This window comes from Vidua macroura, chromosome 5 (assembly GCF_024509145.1).
Source record: "Vidua macroura isolate BioBank_ID:100142 chromosome 5, ASM2450914v1, whole genome shotgun sequence".
In the NCBI taxonomy this organism is placed as follows: domain Eukaryota; kingdom Metazoa; phylum Chordata; class Aves; order Passeriformes; family Viduidae; genus Vidua; species Vidua macroura.
The window spans coordinates 17,629,138-17,655,430 of NC_071575.1; the positions used below are offsets into that span (position 1 = coordinate 17,629,138).

The 26,293-nt window shown below is 42.6% G+C and overlaps 1 protein-coding gene across 1 annotated transcript in view; it reads right to left on the reverse strand.

Moving 5' to 3' along the window:
• Positions 1-26,293, reverse strand: part of GRIN2B (glutamate ionotropic receptor NMDA type subunit 2B) — a 170,596-nt gene that overhangs the window by 104,747 nt on the left and 39,556 nt on the right. The window contains exon 2 of the mRNA XM_053977411.1: positions 15,255-15,853. Coding sequence (XP_053833386.1) covers positions 15,255-15,853 — 599 coding nt within the window. The remainder of the gene's footprint in view (positions 1-15,254; positions 15,854-26,293) is intronic.

A 26,293-nucleotide genomic window follows, 5' to 3' on the forward strand; every position in this document is an offset into this window, starting at 1 on the left:
CTGTTTTGCTTTTCTCCTGGGTTTAAGATGATTTCTGCAAAATAAACAATTATATGGGGTATAAACAAACAGCCCGTATAACTTGTATGTCATCAAATTTCCATTTCTACATTAATAAAAAATCAATGAAAAACGGTGCTCAGTCCTAGGTAAGACTTGGCAGGAGGCAATTGAAGAATTGCCGAGTTGAAGACAAAGAGGAATTTGCTTTGAACACTGAAAGCATTCTGTAATGATCAGTACTTTGAATAATGAGATTCTAGGTGTCTCAGATGGGCCATGAAAAATTAATAGACATTTTTGACCTTAATCTTGCTGCGCCTCAGTTCCCTGCCTATACAACGGATTTACATAAAGTAGCTTGTGTCCTCTCATCTCGTAGGGTAGGGTGAAAATCCATGAACTTCATGATGTACTGAGATACTGGCCTAACCTGCCACAGATAACACCTTGAGACAAAGAATCCTCAATTCTCAGCAGCCTGTGAAAGCAGACACAATACAAAGCTTAAAGATACACACTAAGCAAGGCAAAAGAAATGAAATACTGAATCACTGCTCAGTCAGCAAATATTCCCCATCATGCATACAGAAGCAGGCAGGGGTCCTGTCTTGAAAGATAGTACTGAAACCACTGCTCTATAATGCATAGACACAAGAATGCCAAATTAAGATTGCAGCCTTAATTCTGGCATTTTCTTCTGTTTGAAGTGCTTGCCTTTGCAACTGAAATAATATTCTTCTGACACAGTTGTGTGTACGTAATATATGAAAGGCTCTTGGCTCGGGGGCCTTGGACATCACAGAACATTGCAGCAGTCCCCCTGAGTTTTCCTCCCCAGTTATTTTGCTTCCAGCTCATACCGGTTTTGCAGAACTGTATCAGAGCTTGTCTTTTCCTGTCTTTCTCCTTTACCACATGCCCCTCCTGAGAACTGCTTCCTCACCTCCTGCCACCCACCCACCCACCCTGCCGGCTCCCCAGCACCAGCTTTCATTGCTGCATTGTTAATTATATGCTTGGGCAATCACGATCCTAGGACTACGGGCACAGACAGAGGTCTCGCTTCATTAGATATAAAACAGCAAAGAGGTTACCTCATTTCAGGGCAAAATTGCAACAGTGTTGGCATTCTGTATCCTTCCCAGATCTGGTCCATGATGCAGAGATGCCTGCCTCCATCTCTTCTTTCTTTGCAACCTTCCACCCAGTAACTGTACTGGTGGGTGGCAGAAAGGAAAACTTTGACTCATCACATCTGTCTCTAGTGGCAGTTGTCATGCTCCTCATAACCCCAGGTTCCCTAACATTTTCACTGCTATATAACTTCTGGAGTATTATAATCTTTATTCATACCTCTTTACCTGAACAGCAGGTTAAAAATTCTCTACTTCTCACCTGAAAACATCTTTTGGAGTAAAACTACCTTCTGAGAATTTCTGGTATGGTTTTGTTCATCATGCAAAATATTCCCAAAGCCTTATGCAAAGACCATACAAACAAGAAATCAGACATTTGCAGACAAATGAAACAAAGAGACCATATCAGGGTGGGAATAGGGCCTGATGTTTAAAAAAATTCTGTGCAGAGGGGAAGATAACTTAGAAATTGCCAAAAAGGAATTACTTGAAAAAAAGAGTTCAGAGCTTCTTTAGTTTTCAAGGGTTTTTTTTTCCTACTAATATTAAGCTTCAGAAGCTGAACATGTCAAAACAATAGACAAAGACCAATCCAGTCCAAAACTGTGGATAATCCTCTTCTTCCTGGCATCATGACACCTGTCAGTGCAAGATTCTCCTTTGCTAACACCCCTTGTCCTGTCCTGTTGTAAGTTACTGACTCACTCCTTTTTCTTATTTTCTCTCTCCCTTTTTCTCTCTCTCTCTCTCTCTCTCAGCTCTCTCCTCTGGCTCTCCCTGGTGAACAGTGAGCTGCAAGAAGCATTCCTGGGCTAGAAATTAACATATTAATGAAGAAAGAGCCTTGAAGAAGGGTTGAGAGATGGGGAGAAAACAGAGAGAGGAGGCAGGCAGAACAAAATAACAAAGGGAAGATATTATGAAGGGACACAGAGCCAAAGCACAAAGGGAGAAAAAAAAAGCCTTTCTTGGGAACTTGTGCTACTTCAAACACTTCCATGGGAAGAAAAGATGAAAGAGAGAAAAGAAAGGGGGTAGGAAAAATGGGGTGGTTCTTGTGTTTTAAGCTAAGATTTAATATTTCTATAGAAAAGAATCATCTATTGAGGGAAGGATAAGAAGATGGAAGATGGGAGTGATGGAGGGACACAGAGACACACAAAGGGGGCATGACTGATAACAAGAGCAGTGGGCTCATCCTTGGATGTTTGCAAAACACCATTAGCATGGAATCATGGAAACACCAGTGCAATAGGCCTTGCCTATGGGCCATTGCCTCCCCTGCAACCTCCTGTTCTCTCCTTCCACAGTGTAAACCTGAAAGCCTTGCCCAAAATTATGCTAAAAAAGAAAAATAAAATGTCAGTTAGCAAGGACTACAGTTGATCTGGTAAGCTCATAAGCATCCCACTCCCAACCCCTCTCAGCTCTCTCTTAGGCAAACAGCGGGAAACCCATTAGGATCAGTGAATTGAGGAGGAAGTAAAAAAATTGTTAGTTCAAACATTTAAGTACTTGTTCCATCCTCTGTTTCTCTATTTGACTACCCACCATTTATATCCTTCCTTAGAAGCACTGCAGAAGAACAGATCCTGAATAATGCAAGATTTTCCCTTGCACCCACTGGCCAGAACAAGCCCACCATTCCCATGCCTGATGACAAGACAAAACGAAGGGAAAAAAAGGATTCTTGGCCTGAAGAAGGAACATAAAGAAATAGCATTTTTAGTGGTGAAATACATAACAGACATTGCAAAACCAAGGCATAAGGACTTGATTAGGAAAACAAGCTTTTTCACATAGGTCTACATCAGTAAAGGTGTGAGTTGTTACCAAAGAGCCATTCTTGCAAAACAGACCTCTCTCAGTTTGTCCACAGTTTTCACAGTCCCACCAGCATGTGCCACTACACAAAAACTTGTTCCACAGCTTCCAGGTGGTACCAAGCCGGCTCCTTGACACCTCACCAGACTACTGCAATACTGAGAACACCCTCAATCCCCTAAGAATTGACTGAGGCCCACGGTCTTGTGCAGCAGCCTCCTAGCAGTATAGTAAATAAGTAAATAGCCACAGGCACAGCAGTGTTTGTCTCTTTGATCAGCCCAACTCCTCCTTTCTTGTGTAATGGTGAGGGGAATGGACCAAGGACTGTTTGCCACTTGGCCATCACCGGATGAGACCCCTAGGTGCTACCACACAGCTTTCTTTGATACTTAAAGAAACTTCCAGCATGAACCTCTGTCATAAATGTGACAAATTTACATGGCTGCTTTCCCTTGACTTCTCAGATGACAGGAGGAGGTTCAGGGATTTCCTGGCATAGGCGTTCCCACTGTTCAACTTCAGCAGAATGGCCACAGCCAGAGTCACAGCATCCATGCAACTGCCTGATTTTGAGTACTACTGCTGCTCTGACCTGTGGCATCTGAAAAGGCAAGCTCCAAACCACACAGAGGAATGAAAGTCAGTGTCACCCACAGCCCTCCCCCTTAAAGAACCAGCTGCATGTCCTTCAGTGTGAGTGCTCTAAAACCAAGCTCAGTGATGCTTTATATTTCCCCGAGTGGTCCTCCATCTGCACCATATCCCCACACTCCCTTTCTGTCAGTGCCCTTCTCTGGGGACCTGCTTCCACACTGACAACTGATGGCTGCGACAAATGTTTCTGAGCTGCTGCAGCTGAGCACCAAGAGGCAGAACCCCTTCTGCAGGCTTTGCGAAGATCCAGAAGAGGGTGACAAAAAGGGAGGAAAGCAGCAGCAATACAAACCAGCCTGATCTGCAATGCAAGTTGGTAGATGCCTCTCACTTGGGCAGCCCTCCTCTCCCCTGTGGCTAATCCTACCCCTGAATGCCTCCATACCCTCCATACTGGCTTACACGGTACTCCCAGTGCCATCCACTGTTAGGAACACCATGCTTTTCTCATTTGGCTCCCCCACTCTGCCAAATTTCCTTGTTAAGCAATTTCATGGAACTATAATAAACTATTCCAAATCAATTTCACAGCATTGCTAAGCTTGTGCCTTCATCAATTCAAACTTGAGCCTTCCATAAAAAATTGCTGGGAGAAAAAATTACAAATTAGTAAAATAAGTAAACTTCTCACTCTAGACAGTCAAACTGGAGCCTTTTCCAGAACTATCATCTTTCCACAGCCACCAGAGAAACTGTGGCTTGGTGCTACCTCCAAGGCACTCTTTTGTGAGGAAAGGCTGAGAGAATTGGGATTGTTCAATTTGGAAAAGAGAAGCCTTTGGGGTGACCTAATTGTGGCCTTCCAGTACCTGAAAGGAACTTATAGGAAAGATGAGGCAAGACTATTTACAAGCGTGTACTGACAGGACAAGGAGGAATGGGTTCAAACTGAAAGAGAGAAGGTTTAGATTATGTATTAGGAAAAAATTCTTTACTGTGTGGTTGGTGAGGCACTGGAACAGGTTGCCCAGAGAAGCTGTGGATACCTCACACCTGGAGGTGCTCAAAACCAGGTACGATGTGACTCTGAACAATCTGGTCTAGCTGAAGATGTCCTCTCCCACGGCAGGGAGCTTGGACCTAGATGATCTTCAAGGTCCCCTTCCAACTCAAACCATTCTGTGCATCATCTGACCTGTAGTCTCACATTTACAAAAAGCAAGACCTTCTCCATCTCAATGATACATTAAAACCAAAATAGATCTGCAAGTAAAGCCGCCCAGTATCTCAGCTACATGCCTGCAAGGAAAGGAAAAGGAAACTGAGACAAGGGCAGCAAAGCATGCAGAACTCTGAAATAATGGTTCTGCTGCACTTCCTGAATCTGGGCAAGTCAAATGCTGCAAAGTCCAATATCCCACGCTGCCCTGCAGAACAGCTTTTTGACATGAATACACACTAGGCATACTGAAGAGTAGTTGCTAGATGTTCAGATTTATTCAGAGGCTGTAAGCATCTGTATTTTGCACCTCAAAGTCTTCACAGTCCCTTGGTGATGCTGAAGAGCATTTTACCATGGCTTAAGTACCAGCACTTGTACGCACTCACCATGCCATACGTCACCACTCAGATGCAGAAAGACAACATCAGCATCTTTGTGAAGAAGGCAGAAAGCATTGCTTCCAGCAATCTGTTTGAGATACTTCATGTCACTCACAGGGCCTAATCTGTCAGTGACACATTATTTTAAGGGGGAAGAAAGCACTGAAAAGTATCCTTTTGGGAGGATCATCTGTTATATATGACATCTATTACCCATGTAATAGATGCTTCATTGCAGTCAACCCTTTTGCTCTCCATCCAGTTCTGGTTATCACTTATCTGTAACCACAGCAGCCTTTCTGGATATCTCCCACTGTGCAGGGCTGTCTCCAGGGGAAATAAGCACATAATCAATGTAAAATCTAGATATATCAGCTCAAAACATGTCATTCTCTTGGGATGAAGGAGGTCACTGAAATTAGATATCATTTGCTCTTGAAGTCTGCACGCTGGAAAAGCTGCTAACCTCCTTGTGACACCACTTCTGGAGCTGCTGGCTGCCTGCTCACACAGGCATAAGAGACACATGTGTGGCACTGCCGCTAATATCTTGCGCTCATTAAACACCCCCAATGTCTTGACGAAAATCCACCTCTAGTAAATTCATTCTGCCAGCTGAAATTCCTCATGCAGCTTCAGTGAGGTGCAGTATTCACCTCCACTTCATATTATATTCTGTTAAACAGTTGCTCTATTTCACCCCAGAGATGGCTGCATTTTTTGAAATAATTTTGAATTAAGCCATCCCCCACCCCCTTCTACTTTGTAAAGTGCTTTGGAACTGCAGATAAAAGATGCTACAGCCATCATAAATAAATGTAAGTTGCTGACACTGCTATTGGAGGTAGCCATCTTGCTGAAAAATTATTTCATTTGTGACACTAATAATACAGGGAAGAACACTGGGCAAGACACTAAAAACTCATTTCCATCTCATTTTAATACAGCTTCAAAAACCAAGAAAAAAAGTCAGCATCGAGTCAGCATTTGTGCACTTTTAACCACTGTCAGGCTACAGAGATTCACAGGTTTTCAGTCCATTGTGGCAGCTATCTTCCACCATGACCACACCATCAAGAGGGTGAACGCTTCATCTGATTATCTTTTGTCTCTCCAGATCCTTAACAAAGACCAACGCTGAGTTCACCAAAGGTGTTTTTCCACCATTTCTCACGGTACATTACTGCAAAGGGGAGGCCCAATCACCTTACCATCTTTATTCAGTCAAGACAGGGGTAAAGACCTGTTTGGTGTGATATAACAAGATCAAAAATTTCTCCACAGGGGCAGAAAATAACTTATTTTGTATGAAGATGGCTGGCAGCACTCAGTCTGATTGATCATTTCAAGGGCAACTATGGTTAGATTTTAATATTCATTTTATATTAAGGTGCTTGCAGGCTTGAGTAGGGACATTTTTATTACTTAAATCAGGAGAGAACATGCTGCAGAAATGATAGAGCAGGGTGTACTGAACAAGCTGACAGGTCTCCGCTATTTCTATTTTCTTTGTTATTATTTCACTCACATTCAAGCATTCTAAACACCACATTTCTAGATTATATTCCATTCAAATACTTCAAGAAATATAGTGCACAGCGAATGTACAATACAAAAAAAAATTACGCTAAGGTAACATACATCACCCTCAAATGTTCATAATCAATTCAAAATCACATTTTCTAAAGTTAGCAAAGCAGGAATCCCTTGTCTAACACTGCAAACCAATTTCTGGAGTTTGAACTGAAGCTAGCTTTGAGTTATTTGTCCACACTAACAGAAACTCCACTGCTGGCTAATTATTTGAAAGCAGAACAAATTCATCCATTTCACACTCTCTTAACTCAAAATTGGATGAACAGGGATTTTTTTGCTCAGATTTTTCAAAAAATGTTCACCTTTGGACTGTGAATGAAAATAAACTTTGCTAAGTAAAACAAAATGTACTCTAAAAATTATTGCTACTTGAAAATAGGCCAGTGGAGAGACATGCACACTGCAGAGAGAGGTCTGGATTCTGCACAGGTAACAGGTAGACACAACCTGTTACCTGTGCAAACTTTGGTAGGGTCCCTTTCAGATAAGTATTCAGCTGCCCCACAGATATTTTCCCAAAATGTGGATGCAAGGCTCAAGTAACCCTTAAAGCAATGATTTTGAGAGGAATTTCATCAGCAGCATCTAGTCAGGAGTGCTCTAAGCCTCAATTCAGAAAAGCACGCACGTAACCATGCACAATCTCTTGGACAAGGCATAGATGGCAAAAGCCACTGAACAGCAGGTGCTTCCGCAGAGGAGCAGGCAGCTGTTTGACAGAGCTCAGCTCCATCACACAAGCGTGTAAGACAGAAAGGGGAAAAGGACACCCCATTGAAAGTTAAACCACAGGAACAGTGTTAAAACTGCAGAACATAAAAAAAAAACCTCATCTCAGACACACCAGGGTTAATACCTCCACACTTTTCCAAGAAAGGTCACCTGACTTAATCTTTTTCCCTTTTTTAGTGAACACAAAAAAGGCTGTGATCGTCCATTCCCCCCCCCCCCCCTCCCCCGGGTCTTCCAGGAGAGAGCACTAGTGCAAGCAGTCCTTGTCAAACTGAATCGTGAACCCAAATTGCATCAAAGAGAAGAAAAAGCTGCTCCAGAGCTGCAGGGAGCCATAGCAATGCGGCAGTTCCTATTTTTAAAAACTTGAAAGATAGTAAGAACATTAAGTCTGAGGGGAGGAGAGAGGGACAAAAAAAAAAAAAAAGAAAAAAAAAAAAAAGAAAAAAAAGAAACTACATTTCTAACAGAAAGGGGGAAAAATGGACATGTTCCTGATAGGCACCAGTGATGAAACTACATATGGCCAGCCATCAGTGTGCAGGTGTGCCAGAAAATTTCCCCATCAAGCCAGTTCTTGAAGGGAAAAGGGTATTTCTCACCTTCCCTCCACTGCTCTGCTAAAGCAGGTTTTCAGATTCCCTGAGGCTCTTTCAAGCTCATAACATCCTAAATGCATTTTGTGATCAGAGCAGGATCAGCAATGGCATAGCTGGTGCTAAACTGTGGCCCGGACTGGGTTTGTGGTTTCAAAGCTCCACCAAAGAGTAGGATTTTGACTCACTTTCCATGAGGAGTGGAGAGAGTCTGAAGGCACACATTAAAACATATTGTCACCAGCAAGTGAAGTTGCTAGCACTAATTGGATTTGGCTGCAGAGCAGAAGATGTCTCAGAGGGCTGGAAACAGAACACGGACTTTTTCCCATCTGGAAACTGATGGTGCATACCAAAATTCATTCCCAGATGGTGGATTTTGGAGGCGTTTATGAAAGGGTATGTCCTTTAATCAAAAGACAACCCTTGCCAAAAACCTATCACTTCACTTGAACCCTTCTATTATCTCAGTTGGTTAGAGCAAGGTGCTAATATCAGCAAGGTTGCAGGTTCAATCCATTTGCAGGCCTTTCACCTAAGAGTTGGACTCGATGATCCTTGTGAGTCCCTTCCAACTCAGAATATTTTGTGATTCTGTGATCCTATTTTAATTGCAAAGAGGCTGAAATACCCAACTGACAAAGCCCAGCTATGCAGGACTAAGGCATCCTGTGGTGCCTGCTGAGGAACAAATATTTTTGCTGGGCCATCATATATTCCCACTGAGAAGCCAGGGAGCTCCAGTATCCTACCAGCATTCAAGTTAGTTTGATGTTTGTCCTTCCACTGTAGGACAGCTGTGCTTCCCACTGCCCAAGCAGGACTGCTTAAGAGCTGGAGGACAGCCAGATGCAGACTGCTCTTCTGCATTCAGTACCCTTACCAGCCCACCTGTACGGGGGAGGTTTGGATCAAGAGCACGTTACAAACTGCCCTCAGCATTCCTCTCCAGTGACAGGAAAAAAAGGAGTCAGAAGAAGCCAACACTTCCTCCAAGATGTGGTGGCACATGACTGTTCACCTCCTGACCAGGCAACATGAATATCCAGTAGCCACAAGCCAACAAGCCCAGCACCTTTCACCAGCACTGTGCAGTGCAATGCACACAGGGCAAATGAAATGCAATAGAAGATGCAAGATAGGGACAGAAAAAAAGTGACAGAGAGCAAGATGGTGTGCAGCAAGGGATGCAGGGAGGCAGAGAGACCCTGACAGAGGCAAGAGGTACAGGCCAGCCCCAGCCTCCAGCTGTTGCTGGAGCAGTGACAGGAACAAGCAGATTTCAGCAGCAGGGATGTCTAATCTGTCAGCAGCACTCGCCACGTGCTGCCACTCTGCACCAGCCTGACGGCAGCGGGACACACCAACCAGTGGGAACATAATGAGCTGCTAACTAGACATGGGCCTAAAGGCTCCAAAAGGTCAAAAGTTACATATGCTCCCTCACCCTCCAAGTTTCTGAAAAGGGCAATTTCTGCATCCTTGGGAACATGCCACTTATACCTTCTCTCACCACCTCCCCAGCACTAAGAAGCAAGTCCCAGCACCGTGCCTGCCACAGCTGAAGGACCACAGGATTCAAGGGCTAGAGCAGGGCTTCCCAGCCAGCTGCCAAGCAGGTAGATGTAGCCCTGCCAAACTGAGCGAGACAGGGCTCCTGTTTCTTAGTATGAGGGTAACTTGACAAACCTGTGAATTAATAAAGAACAGTGCAAATGGTCCATTGTCCATTCCTGCCCTCAACTCCCCTACTGCACTCTGTGAAGGTGTGTGACCCACTCAACCAGGAGACAACAGAGAGTGGCTCCATAGCAATACCTGCAAGTGACATATGATGTCCCCTATGTCTGGCGTGGAAGGTGACGGCTGCCATCATTAGAGAGGAGAGGGCAGGAGGGTGGGTTGAGAGAGACCAGAGAAACAAGGAAAGGTGTTGTCTGTACTGACCTGGGGAAAACAGGCCCAGGGTGCTATGGGTATGGTGCTGCCCACAGGTAGCAGGGTGACACAATACCCTTTTTTAGGGATATATACAGCCCATATGGTCTTGAGTTTCCAGAGAAGCAATTTGTTTGTACAACCCAATTGCAAGAACTTTCTCTGTTCACTGACTCACTGTTGAGGTATCTAAGCCCCAGCAATTTCTAGTTTCTATTAGGGAAATGTGGTCATGTGAGAACAGAGCTTGCCCTGGCTGTTCCAGGAAAAACAGTTGCCAAGCACTCATCAAAGGTTCTTCTGCATTTCTTATCTGTTTGGCAAGATAAAACTACTGATAAATGTTACTTCCCCCAGAGTGGAAGTGTCATGTCCAAACAATGCACTGAGCAAGCTTGCCAGCTGTTTTCCTATTTGAAGAATCTGAGGTAGAGCATTGAACCTAACTTTGTTTCCCTCTAAAAGTATTTCTTTGCAAAGGTGGTATAATTCCACATTTGTATTTTAATTCCAAAGCAAATGCTCCACTGCACTTTTTATTAAAATGAAATCTGCTGTGTGCAGCCTGGTGTTAAATGAGAGACTATTAAAGCCAATCAGTGGAGAACTCATTAGAAACCCTACAACAACAAACTAGTAGTTATGGCCCAGCATTCACAAGCAGCCATGACAACAAGGAGAAAGAATCCAGGTCTCATTGAAGGCTACAATAAAACCACAGCTTATGTAGCCCAAAGACTGTGAATATCCATACAAAACAGCTGAGCTTCCATTCCTCAAATATGTGCCAGAAATTATATTCTCTTCTCATGACTCATCTCTGAATTCCACTCCTAAGAATACTCCTGTCATTTAGTTATTTCTTCCCATTTCTAAAATGTAATGAGAAGCACCAATCCAGAGCTCAAGGAAATCTGTCCCATCAATTAAAATAACGAAATAAGCAGAAGGCTGCCTATAAACACATCCACCTCTGCCCACTCACTCCTCAGCAACCATGGTGAAGGGAAAAAAGATGAGCTTTGCGGGATGCCTGGAAGCCTAGCAACTCTCCTAGGAAGGGCCAAGAGGTAAGAACTCCTCATCTGAGCATTTCCTTCCCAACCTTTGAGATCTTCTCATCCAGTAGAAAAGAGCAGAGCACACAGTGGTTTTGCTGAGTGCCCAGAAGACCTGATATTGGGATAACTATAGACTTGGTAGACTGAAATATTCAGATCAGATTTTTTTTTCTGGGACAATGAAGGAATAAATGAATAGGCAATTATTACAAACAGAACAAAGAATTAAAGACTGTAATTGAACTGGGAAACAGCATTTGGATATTTGGACTCCAAATTACCACCTAAGCCTATTATCAGCATAAATTGAGATAAATCCCTCACTAGAGGAAAAATTCCTCAAAAATCATTCAAAAAAGATAACTAACAAACCTTGTAGAACAAAACTCTCCCAAAGTATCATTTTGCTACTCTTTCGTGGAGTTATCTCATCAGCAGGTTCACTTACTGGACAAAATCCAAAATGTTCAATGGTCGTGATCATACTTCTGCAGCTCCAGTCTAACACAAAAGAGAACCAGTTTCAAAACAGACAGAAACAGTTGCTATGCGACCATTAGTGATACAAGAAGATGCAGACCAAACACCTACATTGTCAAGAAATGGTATTTAGATAACAGTCTGTCTTGCTTCTTTTTGTGCTTACAGCCATACTTCAAATAAAACTTTGTTTGCACAAGTTCTTGCAAAAATGAACAAGTGTCAGTGTAAAAAGGTGGAAAGGTGTGGAGAATCTGAAAGACATTCAGTTCCTTTTCTCCTTACTCCATTATATACCCAGATCAACCACTGACACCATGTTGAGCAAGACCATTTGATTTTAGCTGCATTGAGAACAACTGCTTTTTTAGAAAGACAAGGGAAAAAAGTAAGAAATGGTCAGAGTTCAAAGGAAGATCTTGGGAAATGACTAATTCACAGTCAGCGTATGGTGTGCCCCAGCTGAACTAAATTACACATTTTTTTAGTTGGATGTGTCACTCTCCAAAGAATAAAATGGGAAAATTCCTTTATTGCTTTGCCTCCCCAGCTATGGATTTGAAGTAAATTGGACTCCTTTGGATTACCTTCAAGAGGTTCTGAAACAGTAGCTACATGGTGATGCTTTATCTGAGGTCACATACACATACACTTTGTCTCCCCAGACATTAAGCCCACATACATGCATTTCTCTACTTTGTGTAGGCATGTGGAGGGGGAACTTTAAGTTACAGATGGCTGAAAATAGTATTGCTGGGTCCAGAGCAAGGCTAAAATTAGCTTTCCAGAACCTGCAGTCCAGTCCAAAATGAGCCAAACCAGGTGCCAGACATGCAGGTATTGCTGCTACCCGGTGTGCACAGTGCACAAATGGATCCTAATAGATGGAAGGGGTTAGGGAAAGTATAAAGTAGCCAGGTCTGCAGAATCTGTAATATCCCACACAGACAAAGCATATCATGAGAGTTTTAAAGCTTAGCACATAGTAAATTCCAGCAAATTCAATGGAACTTGAAGGTATGAACACAGATTACAGCTATTAATCTCTGTGGGTTTTGGCTCAGTGAAGTGAACTCACATCTTCATGACTGCCGCCTTCCCCACCTTGTGCTTCTCCTCTACCTCTTCTTCTCCACAGACTTCAGGCATGAGGCTGAGCTTGAAGCCATCCAATTTCTATTGAACCCTTGGATTTGTAAAAGCAATGGCTTATTTCAGACACCACTAGCTTTTAAACTTCAAAAGGTACCTGAAAGTATTTTGACTTAAATAAGAAACTAAGCACCCAACTCACTGAAGTCAAACTTTTTAACCACCTCCCTTGGAAATACAGAGAGTGTGGAAAGATGGATAGGTGGGGGGGGGAAAGGAGGCAAGGTCAGAACCCCCTCACAGGCCAGCACCATGCGAGGCAAAGCGAATATTTGCACTGTGCTCACAAGTAACTACAAAAGTGTAATTAACTACAAAAGTGTAATTATTTCTGAGTTAGCTCAGGTGCCTGCAGCTATCTACACAGTGGCAGAACGGAGCCTGGCACTGACTAATTTGACTGTGCTTCTCAGTGAGACTGATGTCAGTACCCAAACTAAGCTGGGTGTATCTACACGTATTGGCACTCATTCCTGTGAATGCTGCACCCAGAGCTGACAAGGGAGCAGTAACAGCATGATTTGGGCCATGAAGGTGAAAAGAAAGCTAGGATCTTCACAAGTGACAGGAACTGCTTCAATGTGGGGTGCCAAGGCTTCAGGGCATATCTACACAGCACAACAGTGCTGGCATATCTACACTCGAGAGTCTCTGAGCTGGCGACTTCTAAACAATGCAAAAAGGTGCTATGCAGAGAGATTATGTTGGGTCCTTGAAGCAGCATAGCTATATGGGTGTGATGTTATGCATAGGCTAACAGAGTGTCAACAGAACTCATTAGCAGAAAGTCTCTGCAGAACGCTGCATCACATAGCAGAGAACGCTTTGTTTTCCAGATAACTGCTGAAAAGACACAATAGAGCTTCCCCCAGAATCCCTCCTCATTTGGAAAGGTAGAACAAAAGCCTGCCTTGATGTTACTTCTCATTACTTTGTATACACTATATATATTTTCCCTGCTTAATCATTTCAGTGATGACTCAAAAGAGCGGCAGAAAAAACCCTTACTCCTAAGCCTAGCTGGGAAGGAAAGAGATAAAAGCTTTGGGCACCTTTGGTAGTTTCAAGGCCTACATAGAGAAAAAAAACCAGCATGGGGAAGAGGAAGTAAAAGCAATAGGACCTGGCAATATGCCAATGGATCATAGTGACAAAAACAAAATAGCAATATGGGTAATATATTGGGCCAAATAATAAAGTTCTCTCACAGTCCCCAAGGTTCAGGCAAAGCAAAAATCTGCTTCCTTGTCCCTTTATCCCTCTATCTGCCTAGTAAAGTTGACAGTGAGGGGTCACAGCATGCAGACCAATCCATCACATTTGCACTGCTCAGTGATTCAACATGACAAATGAACAAAGATACTGAGCTCTGTGTGGCCTGATGGCTACTGCCTGGATTCTCCTTTTCTCACCACAAAGGATCTAACATGTCCAAGGATTTTATATGTAAAACATTGGACAATGACAGCTGAGCAGATCGGAGGACATCTGGATTCCATGTCTAATTATCTGGGTTGCTTTGCTACATGCTCAAACTCCATCTGGGACAAAAAGGAACATTTAGTAATCAGAGTGCTGTTCTAGAGGTTGTTCTACCACAAGCTTCCTCTATGTCCTTAAAGAGATGCCTTAGCACTGTTTCTTAGGAAAATTTGAATTTGGATAAAAAGAAAACGTTTATTCAAATAGGTTTTCCCTATGTTTAAATACCCTTTTCTATTTGGAAAAACGTACTGTTCTAATCGAGGTACTAGGCTTTCTGCATAAGGTACACAAGAAAGAACAGTTCCCAAAACACCCAGCAGACAACAGCCAGTGAAGTGCCAAAGAGCAGGGTGACAGCACAAGCCCTCCTCTGAGGTAAACCAGATTCTTAAGACATCCAAGGTCTTTAAAGGCTTTGAGTATGAAGCAGGATCTGAGCAGAGTTGATGGCTCTAACTCTTTTTGCAGCTCTAGTTCTCCGTATCTCTTTGCACTTCCTTCTATCCTGTAATTCAGGGCAAATGAACAGCAGAAGGGCATTTGGTGTTCAGACAACAGTTGCCATGAAACTATTCCAGGTAGGTTACACAACCATCACCTATAAGGGACACCTGTTCACATAGTGCTAGTGCCTGGAACAAAGCTGGTGCCTTCTAGACTTCAACACAAACATTCCCATTGCTTGCAGCAAGAACCCACCTGGGAGCTGCAGACCCAGTCATGCAAAGACACCCCAAGAAGTTCAGTGCCGTTAAGAAAGCAAAAATTTGTGCATTGAGGGGCACACTCAGATTGTTGGACTATACCTTCATTATTCCTTTTCTCATGCTGACTTGCCCTCTGTGTTGTATGAAGGCTTTCTAAAGGGGTGACAACACTGGCACTCAAGATGCACAGCAACATAGGTCCCACCCTCAGCTCACCTCCCCTTGCCCAGTTCTGGCCAACACCATCTGCTGCCCCAAAACACCACATACCTAGCAGAAATATTCTGGTATCAGAGGTTATCTTTGACCACCCTTTTGTATGGCTGGCCTAGCTCTTTCCCTTACCTGTTGAGCATGTTGGACTGGTAAATCCTTTTCTCCTGGGTGTTGTAACAGCTGCTCTTGGGCTCAGGGATGAAGCTGTGTTCAGACAGCATATCAGAAGCAGCCGTGGTGATTATGGCTATTCCATCCCTTACTCTGGCAGGAAGACCGTAGTCCCATTCATCATATGAGACAGAGATGAGCCCGGTGGGGAACTCAGATGGCACTGTGTCTGTATCCCCTGCCACCAGGCTGGGCACGATCCACGTGTAACCATAGCCTGTCAGACCCACTGAGTTGGCCACCTCAAAAATGTAGGTGGCCTCTTCCTTTGTGCAGTAGAGGAGGATAACAGGGCTTTGGAGCTTCTTGAGCTGGTTCTGGATCTTTGAGTCCCCATCGTCCAGGGACATGTCCAACAGAAGGACCTCCTCCAGTTCCCAACCCACAAAGCTGTGCTCAATGGTACTGCGGATCTTGTTCACAAAGTCCTGGTAACCAGGGAAGTAAGTAGTGACAATGGAGAAGATGTACCAGTCATATTCTTCCATGATGTTGAGCATGACAGAAGCTTGCTGTTCTATTGATGGGCCAAACTGGAAGAACATGGATGACTCATCCTAGAATAGGAAGTCAGAGGAAGAGAAAAAAAAAAAGAAAACAAGAATAGGTCAAAGGAAATAAACAGCCTTCCTAGTCAATCCATTGAGCATAAAGGGGTAGGCACACAGTCAGAATCTTACTTCATATCTTGGCCCGAGCATAAAGATTTTTAACTTTTTAAAATTTAAGTGAAGCAAGTGAGAAGGAAGTAAAATCCTTTTTATGACCAGCTGTCCTTACTTTATTTTTAAAGGCAGGTTGCCATAATTACTTAAAGGTTTCAACTGTTAGGCCTGATTCTAACAGACAGAGAACAAGTGGTACACAAGTGAGGACAAAGAAAACCAGAATATGTACAAAATATTTCCATGAAATTAAGAGCTTTAATCATAGGATTATCATAACCTTTTATGTAGCATAAACAGGATACACAGCAGTTTTGATACTGATTTTTGGGACAGTCACTTTGATACTGAGCTTGGGACAATCATTCTGGTTTGAATGTCCAGACTAAAGTACAAATAGAGTAGGCAAAATCATTGGATACAAATAGCTCTGATATTTCCTACTGCTAGCTCTTCTCAAAACAAGCAGCAGCACAGAGTTTTGTGCAGTTCTTCTCAGTACAACTGTGAAGACTCAGTGTCAGAATAACATAAAATACATTAAAATAAAACAGAGATTTCTAAACTATATGAGGTTTGTTGACACCATGTTTTAGAGAAATATCAGCTCAGTATTTTTTTTGGTATTACTCTCATACCCTTCTACCGTACTAAGTTAATCTTTGCAAAAATTAGAACTTGTACCACTTTACAACCTCAAAGACTCCAAGGAGTTTTATACAGATCTCAGCTCTCCAATGGCATAGTGTAAATCTCTTCTGTCCTGGGATTTCACCAGATACCAGGCTTTTAATTTGTGACAGATCCAGAAAAATGCAAATCCCTGCTTTTGCCCAATTCATGGAGGAAAGGAATGAGAAAAAGTATTTGCCAATATGCTCTCTTAGGGATATATCTTATATCTTTTAAAAGGAATTGCAAATTCCTCCTGACTTACGGACTTCTGTAGAATAGGATTAGATCATAAAAAAACCCAACCACAAATTTAGAAGAAAAAAAAAAAAGAAAAAAAAAAAAAAACAAAAAAAACAAAAAAAAAAAACACAAAAAAAAAAAAAAAAACAAAAAAAAAAAAAAAAAAAAAAAAAAAAAAAACACCACCAAACCACCAACAAAAAAAAATCCCCCCAAAAACAAAAACCCTGTAATTAAATTATATCTCTCTGTGTAGAGATTCCCATCATAATAACAAAATTCTCCAAATCCAAACACTGCTTTAAGGAATGAGAACAGCCCCACCTTCTTTTAATAAGCCTGGAAAACTGGACCAGAGATACAAAAGGATGTAATCAGGAGTTTGAGACCTGGGAAAACTCATTGTGCCTCAAGAAATTACCTCAAGATAGTCACATTTAGAACAGCTCTCTACCAAATTAAGTCTCCTACAGTCTGGCATGTAAAGCTGTTTCTCGGCAGGGATGTAGTTAATCAATGATCCATTCATCCTTTAGTCATGGTTTTGATTACCTATAGCCATTTCCTATATTGACAAAATATGTTATAGCTCAGCAACTCCAGAAAATAAAAATAAAGGCCTGATCCCATACCCAGCCTTAAGCTGCTTGTTGCTTTTTCCTGAGCTCCCTATGGTTCACATCCTATACAAAAGAGTCCTTGCTCCCAGATGCCCATGCCTCTCTTACGAGGTTTGGTGATTAAACTCTGTTTGCTTCCTCCATACAGCTCACCACCCACATGTGAAAGTTCTCTTAGGGCTGCTCTTTGCTTAGTGGAAAAATAAATGTATGCAAAAAGAAAAAAGAGAAGACGACAGCAACGAACTAAAGACAAGTTTAAAAAAATTAAAAAAAAAAAAAAAACAGGAGCAGCAACTGGAGCCACTCAATATATGGAAAACATCTTTTATTTTTTACCATTGGAATTCACCCCCTTCTCTCCAAACTGTGCTCAGGAAAAGAACCTACTCCTCTAATAAAAAGATACTTTATGTCTTCGAAGCTTATGTAGAAAATTAGAAAAGACAGAGGAAAAAAAAAATCAAACTATTGTCACAGCATGGGCCAGAATTTGAAAAAATCCTGAACAAGCATCTCAAACATCCTTCATTGCACAGTGCCTTTGAAAGCCACTTGTAGCAAACTGAATGCTAGAGTGCGAAGACTCAGCCTTACTGCAACATGAAAAGGCAAGACAGCTACACCGATGACTAGTTATTTATTTTTATATTAAGTTCAACAAGAGCCTTTCTACATTTATGCATAAGAGCCTCTGAACTGACTGCAATTTTTCACCATTTCTAGCAGACAGTCCAAGATCTGAAGGGCCTGGTTATTGAATTACAGGAACATTTGACACACAGCATCTGGAAGTCTTGTCTAGTTGCTTCCTCAGTGACAAATAGGGGACACTAGGTGGTAAATCCACTGCTATTTCAAGGCTACATAGACATACTCTCAGGAGTTAGTAGGCATGATAGCAAGGTGCAGGAGGTAATGCCCTCCCAGTGATTTAAACAGGGTCAAGCTAAAATGCCTGCTGACAGTTCGTTCCACATGAGTGCACCACCTAACTGTCAGAGGGAATTCAGCCCCAAAAGACTCGAGGACAAAATTCAGAACTCTTCACTAAGAAGAGCGTATCAGAACATCACAAATCAATACACCAAATAGACAGCTTTATCACAACCCAACACAACAATTCCACTCCACTGAGAAATGGAAGCACCCCACTTTACATCAAGCACAAGCCACTTGGCTGTGCATGCAATAATTGCTCTTGAGCAACTGTTGGCATTTCTATTACAGAAGCAGCAAGAAGAGGGCAACTTATATTCAAAATGAGAGCATTAAAGAGGTGCAAGCCAATCCAGATTTTAGTTTGCCAAGATGTCTCTTGGCACTTAATCACCCCAATAGTTGGGCTAGCCAAATGTTCTTCATTCCCTGACCAACTCAGCACTCAGAGAGGGGTGAAGAAGGAAGGACAGACAATAGTAGAGAAGAAAGTGTCCCTCTCATAATAAATCAGGAGAATTGCTGATAGAGTTGGATAGAAATCTCAGTCACTGCCTTTTGAGGGGGACAAAAAGTAAACTAAGAAAAATGTCCAAAAGCCACAATTTTCTTCCCAACCTTGTTTTCAGGCATGCCTAATGAAAAATCAAGGAAAAAGAGAAGGAGCTGAACTGATACAGAACAGTGGGGCTATCAGAGTATGAATTTGACCTCACTGTAGTGTTACAGTGAAAGTTTTTAAATTAGGAGACAGATCTAAGGTGGTTTTACCATCTTTACACACATATACCTACAGAATCATTATTTCTTTATTACAGCCTAAAACCAAAAAGGAATATTTTACTCTTCCAGACACTACAGGTTTTTACAGAACATTCTAAGTTCTTATTTTTCTCCTGAAGAAATTTCACATTTTCCACCTTCCTTTTTTACCTTGAGACAGCCAAAATATGGTTCAGCATTGCCACTGGGAGACAGTTTTAAGTTTGGGACAGGGATAGGTCAAGTTTTAATCAGAAGTCCCTTACATTGCGCATCATCCAGGTGAAATAAAAAAAAAAAAGCCTGTCTTCCTCCTACAGCCCTTTTACCTGCAAGCTCAGGCTTTCCATCACTACCTGCTACAAGAGACAGCAAGATGCTGCAGGGTGTCCCTCACACAGTCTGAAAAAGCAGAGGCTCCATTATAGGATCTCAAAGCTTCCAGAGATCCCAGTACTCCCCCACTGTCACCCTACAAGGTCAGGGATCTGTAGTTTGAGAGCTGAGCTGGAGGTGGAGCTGATCAATTGACACAGCACCACTCCCCAGTTGACAGATGGCTTCCCACAGAAAATCTGCTCTGAGTTTACTGATGCTGGGACAAGTATTGCCTCCTCCTCCTGCACGTTTAACCCTTCAAATAAGAAGGCTGGATTGCACACAGTGAAGGTACAAACACACTCACCATGAAGCCTTCTCTTGCAGACTGGTGGCTAGCAAGTTCCTAGGTGGTTGGAAGAGGATTTGCAGAGGTAGGACACAGTTTAAAGTACTATCACCAACACTTCTAAGTTCTTCAGACTTGCAGATAGGCCAGGTCTGACCCACACCTCACTGAAGAGGCACGTCCTTTGCAAGGCTACAGGTGACTTTCCCGGGAGCCCTCCTCCAGTTGCACCATTTTAAACCAATCGCTGCCATTTAATGAGCCATTTACCTCAGATGTAGCAGGAGAAGTCCTCAGGGAGCTTTTCTCACAAGTCCTTTCCTAACAGGCACTCTAGATTCCCCAGGCAAGCAAATACAATTACTGCCTTAAAAACAGGATCTCACAATCCAGAGCAAAACTGCTTCTCAGCATGGGGCAGACTGGGGAACATTCACAAAGCAGGGCAATGCAAGATCCCCAGAAACAATTGCAGTGTTCCTCTGCTCATGCTGAGGAACTGGCCAGCCTTCCACTGAGCCATGGTATTGACTGCTGACCTGGCGAGTGAGGAGATCAGCATGCTATGTTTCCTCTGTACAGCCCTCCTGAATGTAATCTGGTTCTGTGCTCCATGCTCTGGTGGCCAGTCCATGAACACATTTTTGCTAGGGGTGACAAGGTCCTTTAGCTTCAGTCAAAGTGCCAGACTCCACAAAGGCAAGGTGTGTCAAGTTATGCACAACGAATTCGAGTAAGGAGCAAGTCCAGAGCGTTTGTTTACTTCCAGGATTTTGAGAAATATACCATGTCATTGCAAAATGCCCTACTCTGCTGTCTCCACACAGGTGCAGGACTAATACAATCTGTACTGCTAGGCTAGTAGCCCCTTTTCATTAGGCTTTTGGAACATCTGTATATTTAACCACATTTGCTGCTTCATTAGGCTTCCTGTGCAGCCATAATTTAACAACTGGGGTCTGCCCTTCCTTTCCAGCTCACAGAGGGGATCCTATCAGATCCTAATGACTCAGGCTACTGTCACTTTCCAAAGCCCTCCTCTCATTTTCCTGATTTAGAAGAAAAGCTGTTCACGCGTCTTTAGTACAGTCTTGATTTGCAAAATTACTCTATGACCAACAGCCAAACCACACAGGGCTGCCTCTTGTTTAGATTTCAGTCCTGTCTACCACACAGTCTGGGGGGGGTGGGGGGTGGGGTGGGAAAAGGAGTGAGTAAGCAGTGAGTGAGCACCAAGCAACTTCTGGGAAAACACAAGCTTTCATTTCCCTACCTATGTATTTCTTTTCTTCAAAACTGAGACAACACTGTGTACCTATTTGTCACAGTCCTGGTGGGATACTTGATTCACTGGGAGTTTTACTGCTCATGATGGAAAATGCCACAACAATTCAACGTCTTATAATTTAGTTTCCTATATGTCTGAGTCCCGTTTGTTATAACATATTTGACAGGAAATCGGGATCTTTGTTGCTTAAGTGTTCATTTACTTCTGTTTATCTTACCACAAATCCATTACTGCCTCAGGCTAGCCTACAGTCAGGATCCTCCATCTGTTTGGTTTTTTTCTCTCCAAATTTAATTTTTTTATTTAGTTTTCAACAAGTCAATACAATAAAACTCTGGCTTTTATATTACATGTTGTATCATGCTGTGTGAGTCCTTTCTTGAATGCTTGCAGTAGAGACTATGAGAACATGGTGACACTACAGACCTAATATTATGTCCTCCTGGTGGAATTGGCATCTAAAACAGAGTATCTGCATCTCACAGACATATACACACTCACACTACCACAAATACATTCACAGCAAAACCTATTCAATGTAAGTTGGAGCACATTGAATTGTGTAATTTCCTAATGACTCTGCCTAGTTTATACTATTTAATAAGATTTCAAAACTTTCCTGTTTTACTGAAATAGGTTCCCTGGGTTACTAATGGTTTTGACTTGCATAGCACATGACCTCCTGCAATCCTTTTCCCATGTTCTGATTCACTGATGAGTGGATCATTATTAGTGAAAATCCTCCAAGCTGCCCTGGGAACGTGCTACCAGTGGGAAGTTCAAATTTGCTGGATGAACAAATGTGGGTTTATATTTTTTGTGGTTTATCAGTTCCCTCCCTTTTTCTTGCAATAATTATTGAACACACTAGACTTATTTGACAGAAGGATACATAGCTCAGAGTTGATGGTTACAGGAACTGGTGGATGAGTGATAGCAAGAGACCCAGTTCAATGTCGCCGCTGATAGAAAGACAGGATATACTGTGATAAATTTATTAGCAGAATGGTTGTCGACTCTCTAAGTCTTCTCTGGAAGCCACAATCCCTGATGGCTACTGATTGCAATGAAGAATCTAGAATTGTTAGCACAGTTAATGACAACAAATATATCAAATCCACATGTATAATGATATTACCTACACATGAAAGTTTCATCATATACACAGATCCCAGTCATGGACTGGACATTAATCTCTCTATAGCAGTGGAAACAGATCTGCTGCAGAGCCCCAGCCCAGGGGTAACAGTCCAAGTGCTCCAGCACCAAGGAGTTCCTGAGAGATGCAACAAAAAAGTCTCCAATTAAAGATGACTCAAGGGCTGAAAACAGCTAAGTGATTTCCACTTTCTACTTTAGGGTCTGCAGAAATAATTTGTTCAAAAGACTTTGCAACAGAGGAAACACAAGATAACCTAGATTCTGTAATCTTGATCTTGGTGTTGTTCCACTCTATACTGCAAGCAGTTAATAAAAAAGATGAAGGAATCAAACATACCAGAGCCATTGTCTGATATATACAGTTCAGAGAAATTCAGTTGTTTGGCTCAAGAGGGGTGTAAAATTTATGACTTTTATAAACAATGACTGGTAAAAGCAGGCTAATATATGGTGGTATGTTGTACCAGCTTCTTAAAGCATCATGCATGGATACCAGCATTTTTCCACAGAGGAGAAACAGCAGTTAGCAAGCTGCCAGGATAAACAGTTTTCCCACCAGGACTGTTACATTTCCATTTTCACCTCTGTAGGTGTGTATTTCCTTGTTTGATGAAAGTACATGGACAGATTAGACCACTGGCCACACTGAGTAGAGTCCATCCACCAGGTGATGTTATGTCATGCGGGCAATGCAGACAGCCCAGGACCAGTTTCCCTGTCCCAACTCAGAGAAGCCCACTAGGCTGGCCTAATGACATTGCCAGCCCAAAACCAATGAAAGTCAGACTGCCCCATTACTCATCTATCTGATTACATCATGGTGTTTGCCTGGCTCTTCTTTTTTGGCTGTCTTACCCTCCAGACTAAGGACTGCATTTTGACTGTAAGCTGAATGGGATGTCATTTTGCATAGCCTTATTAATCAATAGCAGACATAAAACTATCCAGCACTTTAAAAAAAAGTCCAGTCACACTATTTGGCAAGATGTCAATGAATAAATTTCTCAAATCAACTATCCTCGGTGAAATACTATTTCTTTTTTATCATTTCTAAATTAACTACTCTCCTATACATCAAGTATACCTTTTGTCTCTTATTATAAGCAAACCTTCATGTGAGCTGAACCTCCAAAGGTTCACAGAGTCAATTTACATAAGTCCTGGAAGTTCAGCATTGCATCCAATGCCCCCTGAGCCTCTCAGGAGCTTAAGATCTCTTTTCACTATGGTCCAGCTGTGGACAGGTCAGAGTGTGTCTGTTAAGTGCCTCTATTCCTCTTCTCTCATAAAGTAGTGATACCCCCCATCTCTCAAATTTTGCCTTGCTTATTTAATTTAATTAGCAACCTTCTGCAGGCTAAGCTGTTAGTTGTTTTCTCTGTCCTAAGAGATGGCACCTGCAGTCCTAATGATGCCACGGTCTAGTCAGCCTTTATGGGCAGAGTGAAGCTGGCTGTGCCTATGCTCTAAGATGGACAGCTGAAGTAAGGCAGTCAGTTTAAAGTAATATTGTACCAGAATTTAATCTTTTCTCACAGGCTGGTATTATTAACCAGTTTAGGTAATGTTTAACACATTGATATAACTTTTATACCCTTTGGATCAGAGTTGGCTTGCCTTAGAGTACAAATGAGCGAGCAGCTGCACGCAAAGTCTGTGGATGCTTTCCTTAAGGCAAGGAGCAATAAAAGGCTTCAGCCTCATCCATCCTGGACAGCAGTAAATGGACAATTCTGTTACTTTAAGGAAAAAAAAACAAAAAACAACCCACTCACTTAAAACAGGAGAGCTCTCTAGCAAGTGGACAAAACCAAGAGCTGAGGTCTGACTAGATTGCAAAGACTCCAGATTTCCCATTACCTCATACCTGGCTGCCTCTTCTCTAAGAGTCATAATTGATATTCTGAACATATCCCAAAAGAAAAATAAATGTAAAAAAAAAAAAAAAAAAAAAAAAAAGAGGAAGAGAGAGAGAGGCAGAGCACACGATATGACGCTGCGGCCGCAAGCTCTCGACCGCTGGCATCCCACTGGGAGGCACCGCACTGCGCCTGCCAGAGCTGTGGCACGGCATGGCACGGCCCGGCACAGCACGGCCCGGCACGGCCCGGCATGGCACGGCAGCATAGGAGCTGCAAAGACTGGTGCTGGGCGTCACTACTCAAACCACAGTGCGGGACTTATCCCCCGACAGCCTCCTGGGACCACAGAGATGCTTGGGAAGGGGAGCAGGACTGAGGGGCCACTCAGCAAGAAGGGAGCCCACCTTTTCTCCTCCTGAGCCTGGGAGTAAGCATTCACCATTTCATACTCACAGCTTTCTGAGACAGTGAGTATCCACAATTCCCTCCACCGCACCTTCCAGATCAGATTCCATCACTTTGGGAAGGAGGTGCTGCTTGCTCAGAGTGCAATTCCTTCTTGCCTTGAGCTCTCCCAAACCTGATTCAGCTCACTTCAACCTGTGTTTTACAGCAAGGGCTGAGACAGGAGGAATGCCAAATCATTGTTCTGCATACCAGGCAAGAAGGCAGCTCTGTGTGGTTTTATTTTAAGAGGGATTTTACCCCCTGCCTTATATTTTCAGAACAGGATGAAATAATCTGGGCATAAAATGAAGAAAGAGTACCCTGTTCCATTTTTGTTTGGACATGCTGCTGGCAAGCAGCTGTCTCATTAGCACAGAATGTGTATGTCTGTACCAGGCAACAGGAGGCACAGAAACCATGCACTGGCCCTAAGGCATCTATTCATCAGCACTGTGTGGAAGCTCCAGCTCGTGTCCAGTAGAGCTGCCAAATCAGGAGAGCTAACTAGTTCAAATCCCAGCCTGCACAATCCTGGTGACCCTTATTCTGGTATTAGGTCTAGCTGGGGACTCTCCAAGTCTGAGAAGATGTATTCCTGACCCATTCGACCAGGCCTCTGGATTAAGTCCCTGCTTTGGAAAGCTACTGTATCACTGTAATGTGTGAGAGAGTCCTTGGCTGAAACAATAAAGATTTCAATATGCTTGAAGACCCGATCCCCATTAGAGCTTGCTTTGGCCATAGCTAGTTACCTCTTGTGTTCCAGGATGAATGAAAATTGCACCTACCTTCTCTCTACCTAGCTCTCCTTCCTAATCAACCAGTGAGGAGTGCCCCTGTTGGGGAGCTGCTGTCATGTCTGTCTTGCTTATCGAATTGATTCACAAAGTTTTAAATTATTATTGATTCTCCTCATCCCCAATGGAAACTCTGAGACCAATGGAGTTATTACACAGATTTTAGACAGGAAAGAAGCTCCCTTCTCAAATCTTCTTGACTTCCCATCTATTAAGTCTCAAAAACTCAATAGGAGGTTTTCTACAGCTTTACAGATAAAAACACTCACAAATACATGAAGTCTCCTGCAGGCACACATGCCCATCCAAACACATGCAGCATCTTCTGCCAAATCCACAGCTGCTGCATTTTTTTTTCTATTATTTTTGTTTGGGATCATAGCTCTTCCATCCCTTTTCTTTGTCCTGATGATTAATCGCTGTTTTTCACAGCTCTTGTTGTTATGAGACTGAGGCAGAAATTGTGGCAAACTCTGTATCAATGGAACGGCCATTTCTGAACTCCGAAGAATTGGAAATTGTTCTTGGTAAAAGACTGGAGACCACAGGAGACTTGTAGACCTAGAGTCTGAAATCTTCCCCACTACTCCTGAAGTACTTGATATTCACAGTTGCAACAGTGATTGGTGCTGTAAGGACCATTATGTCCACTTCCATGATCTAAGCACATGAACATTTACACTCCTCAGGATTTGATTAAGAGGATCTGGAGGTGGGAATTGGTCTGGCTGACTTTGCAATAAGGATGATACAAGTTTCAGTTTTGTATATTTTTTTGGTTGGATGATGAAAGTCAAGAAGCCCATTTCCAGTCAGCTAAACTCTGTGCCGAAGCACACATAATTGAATTCAGGTTCTTTCTATACGTACCTGC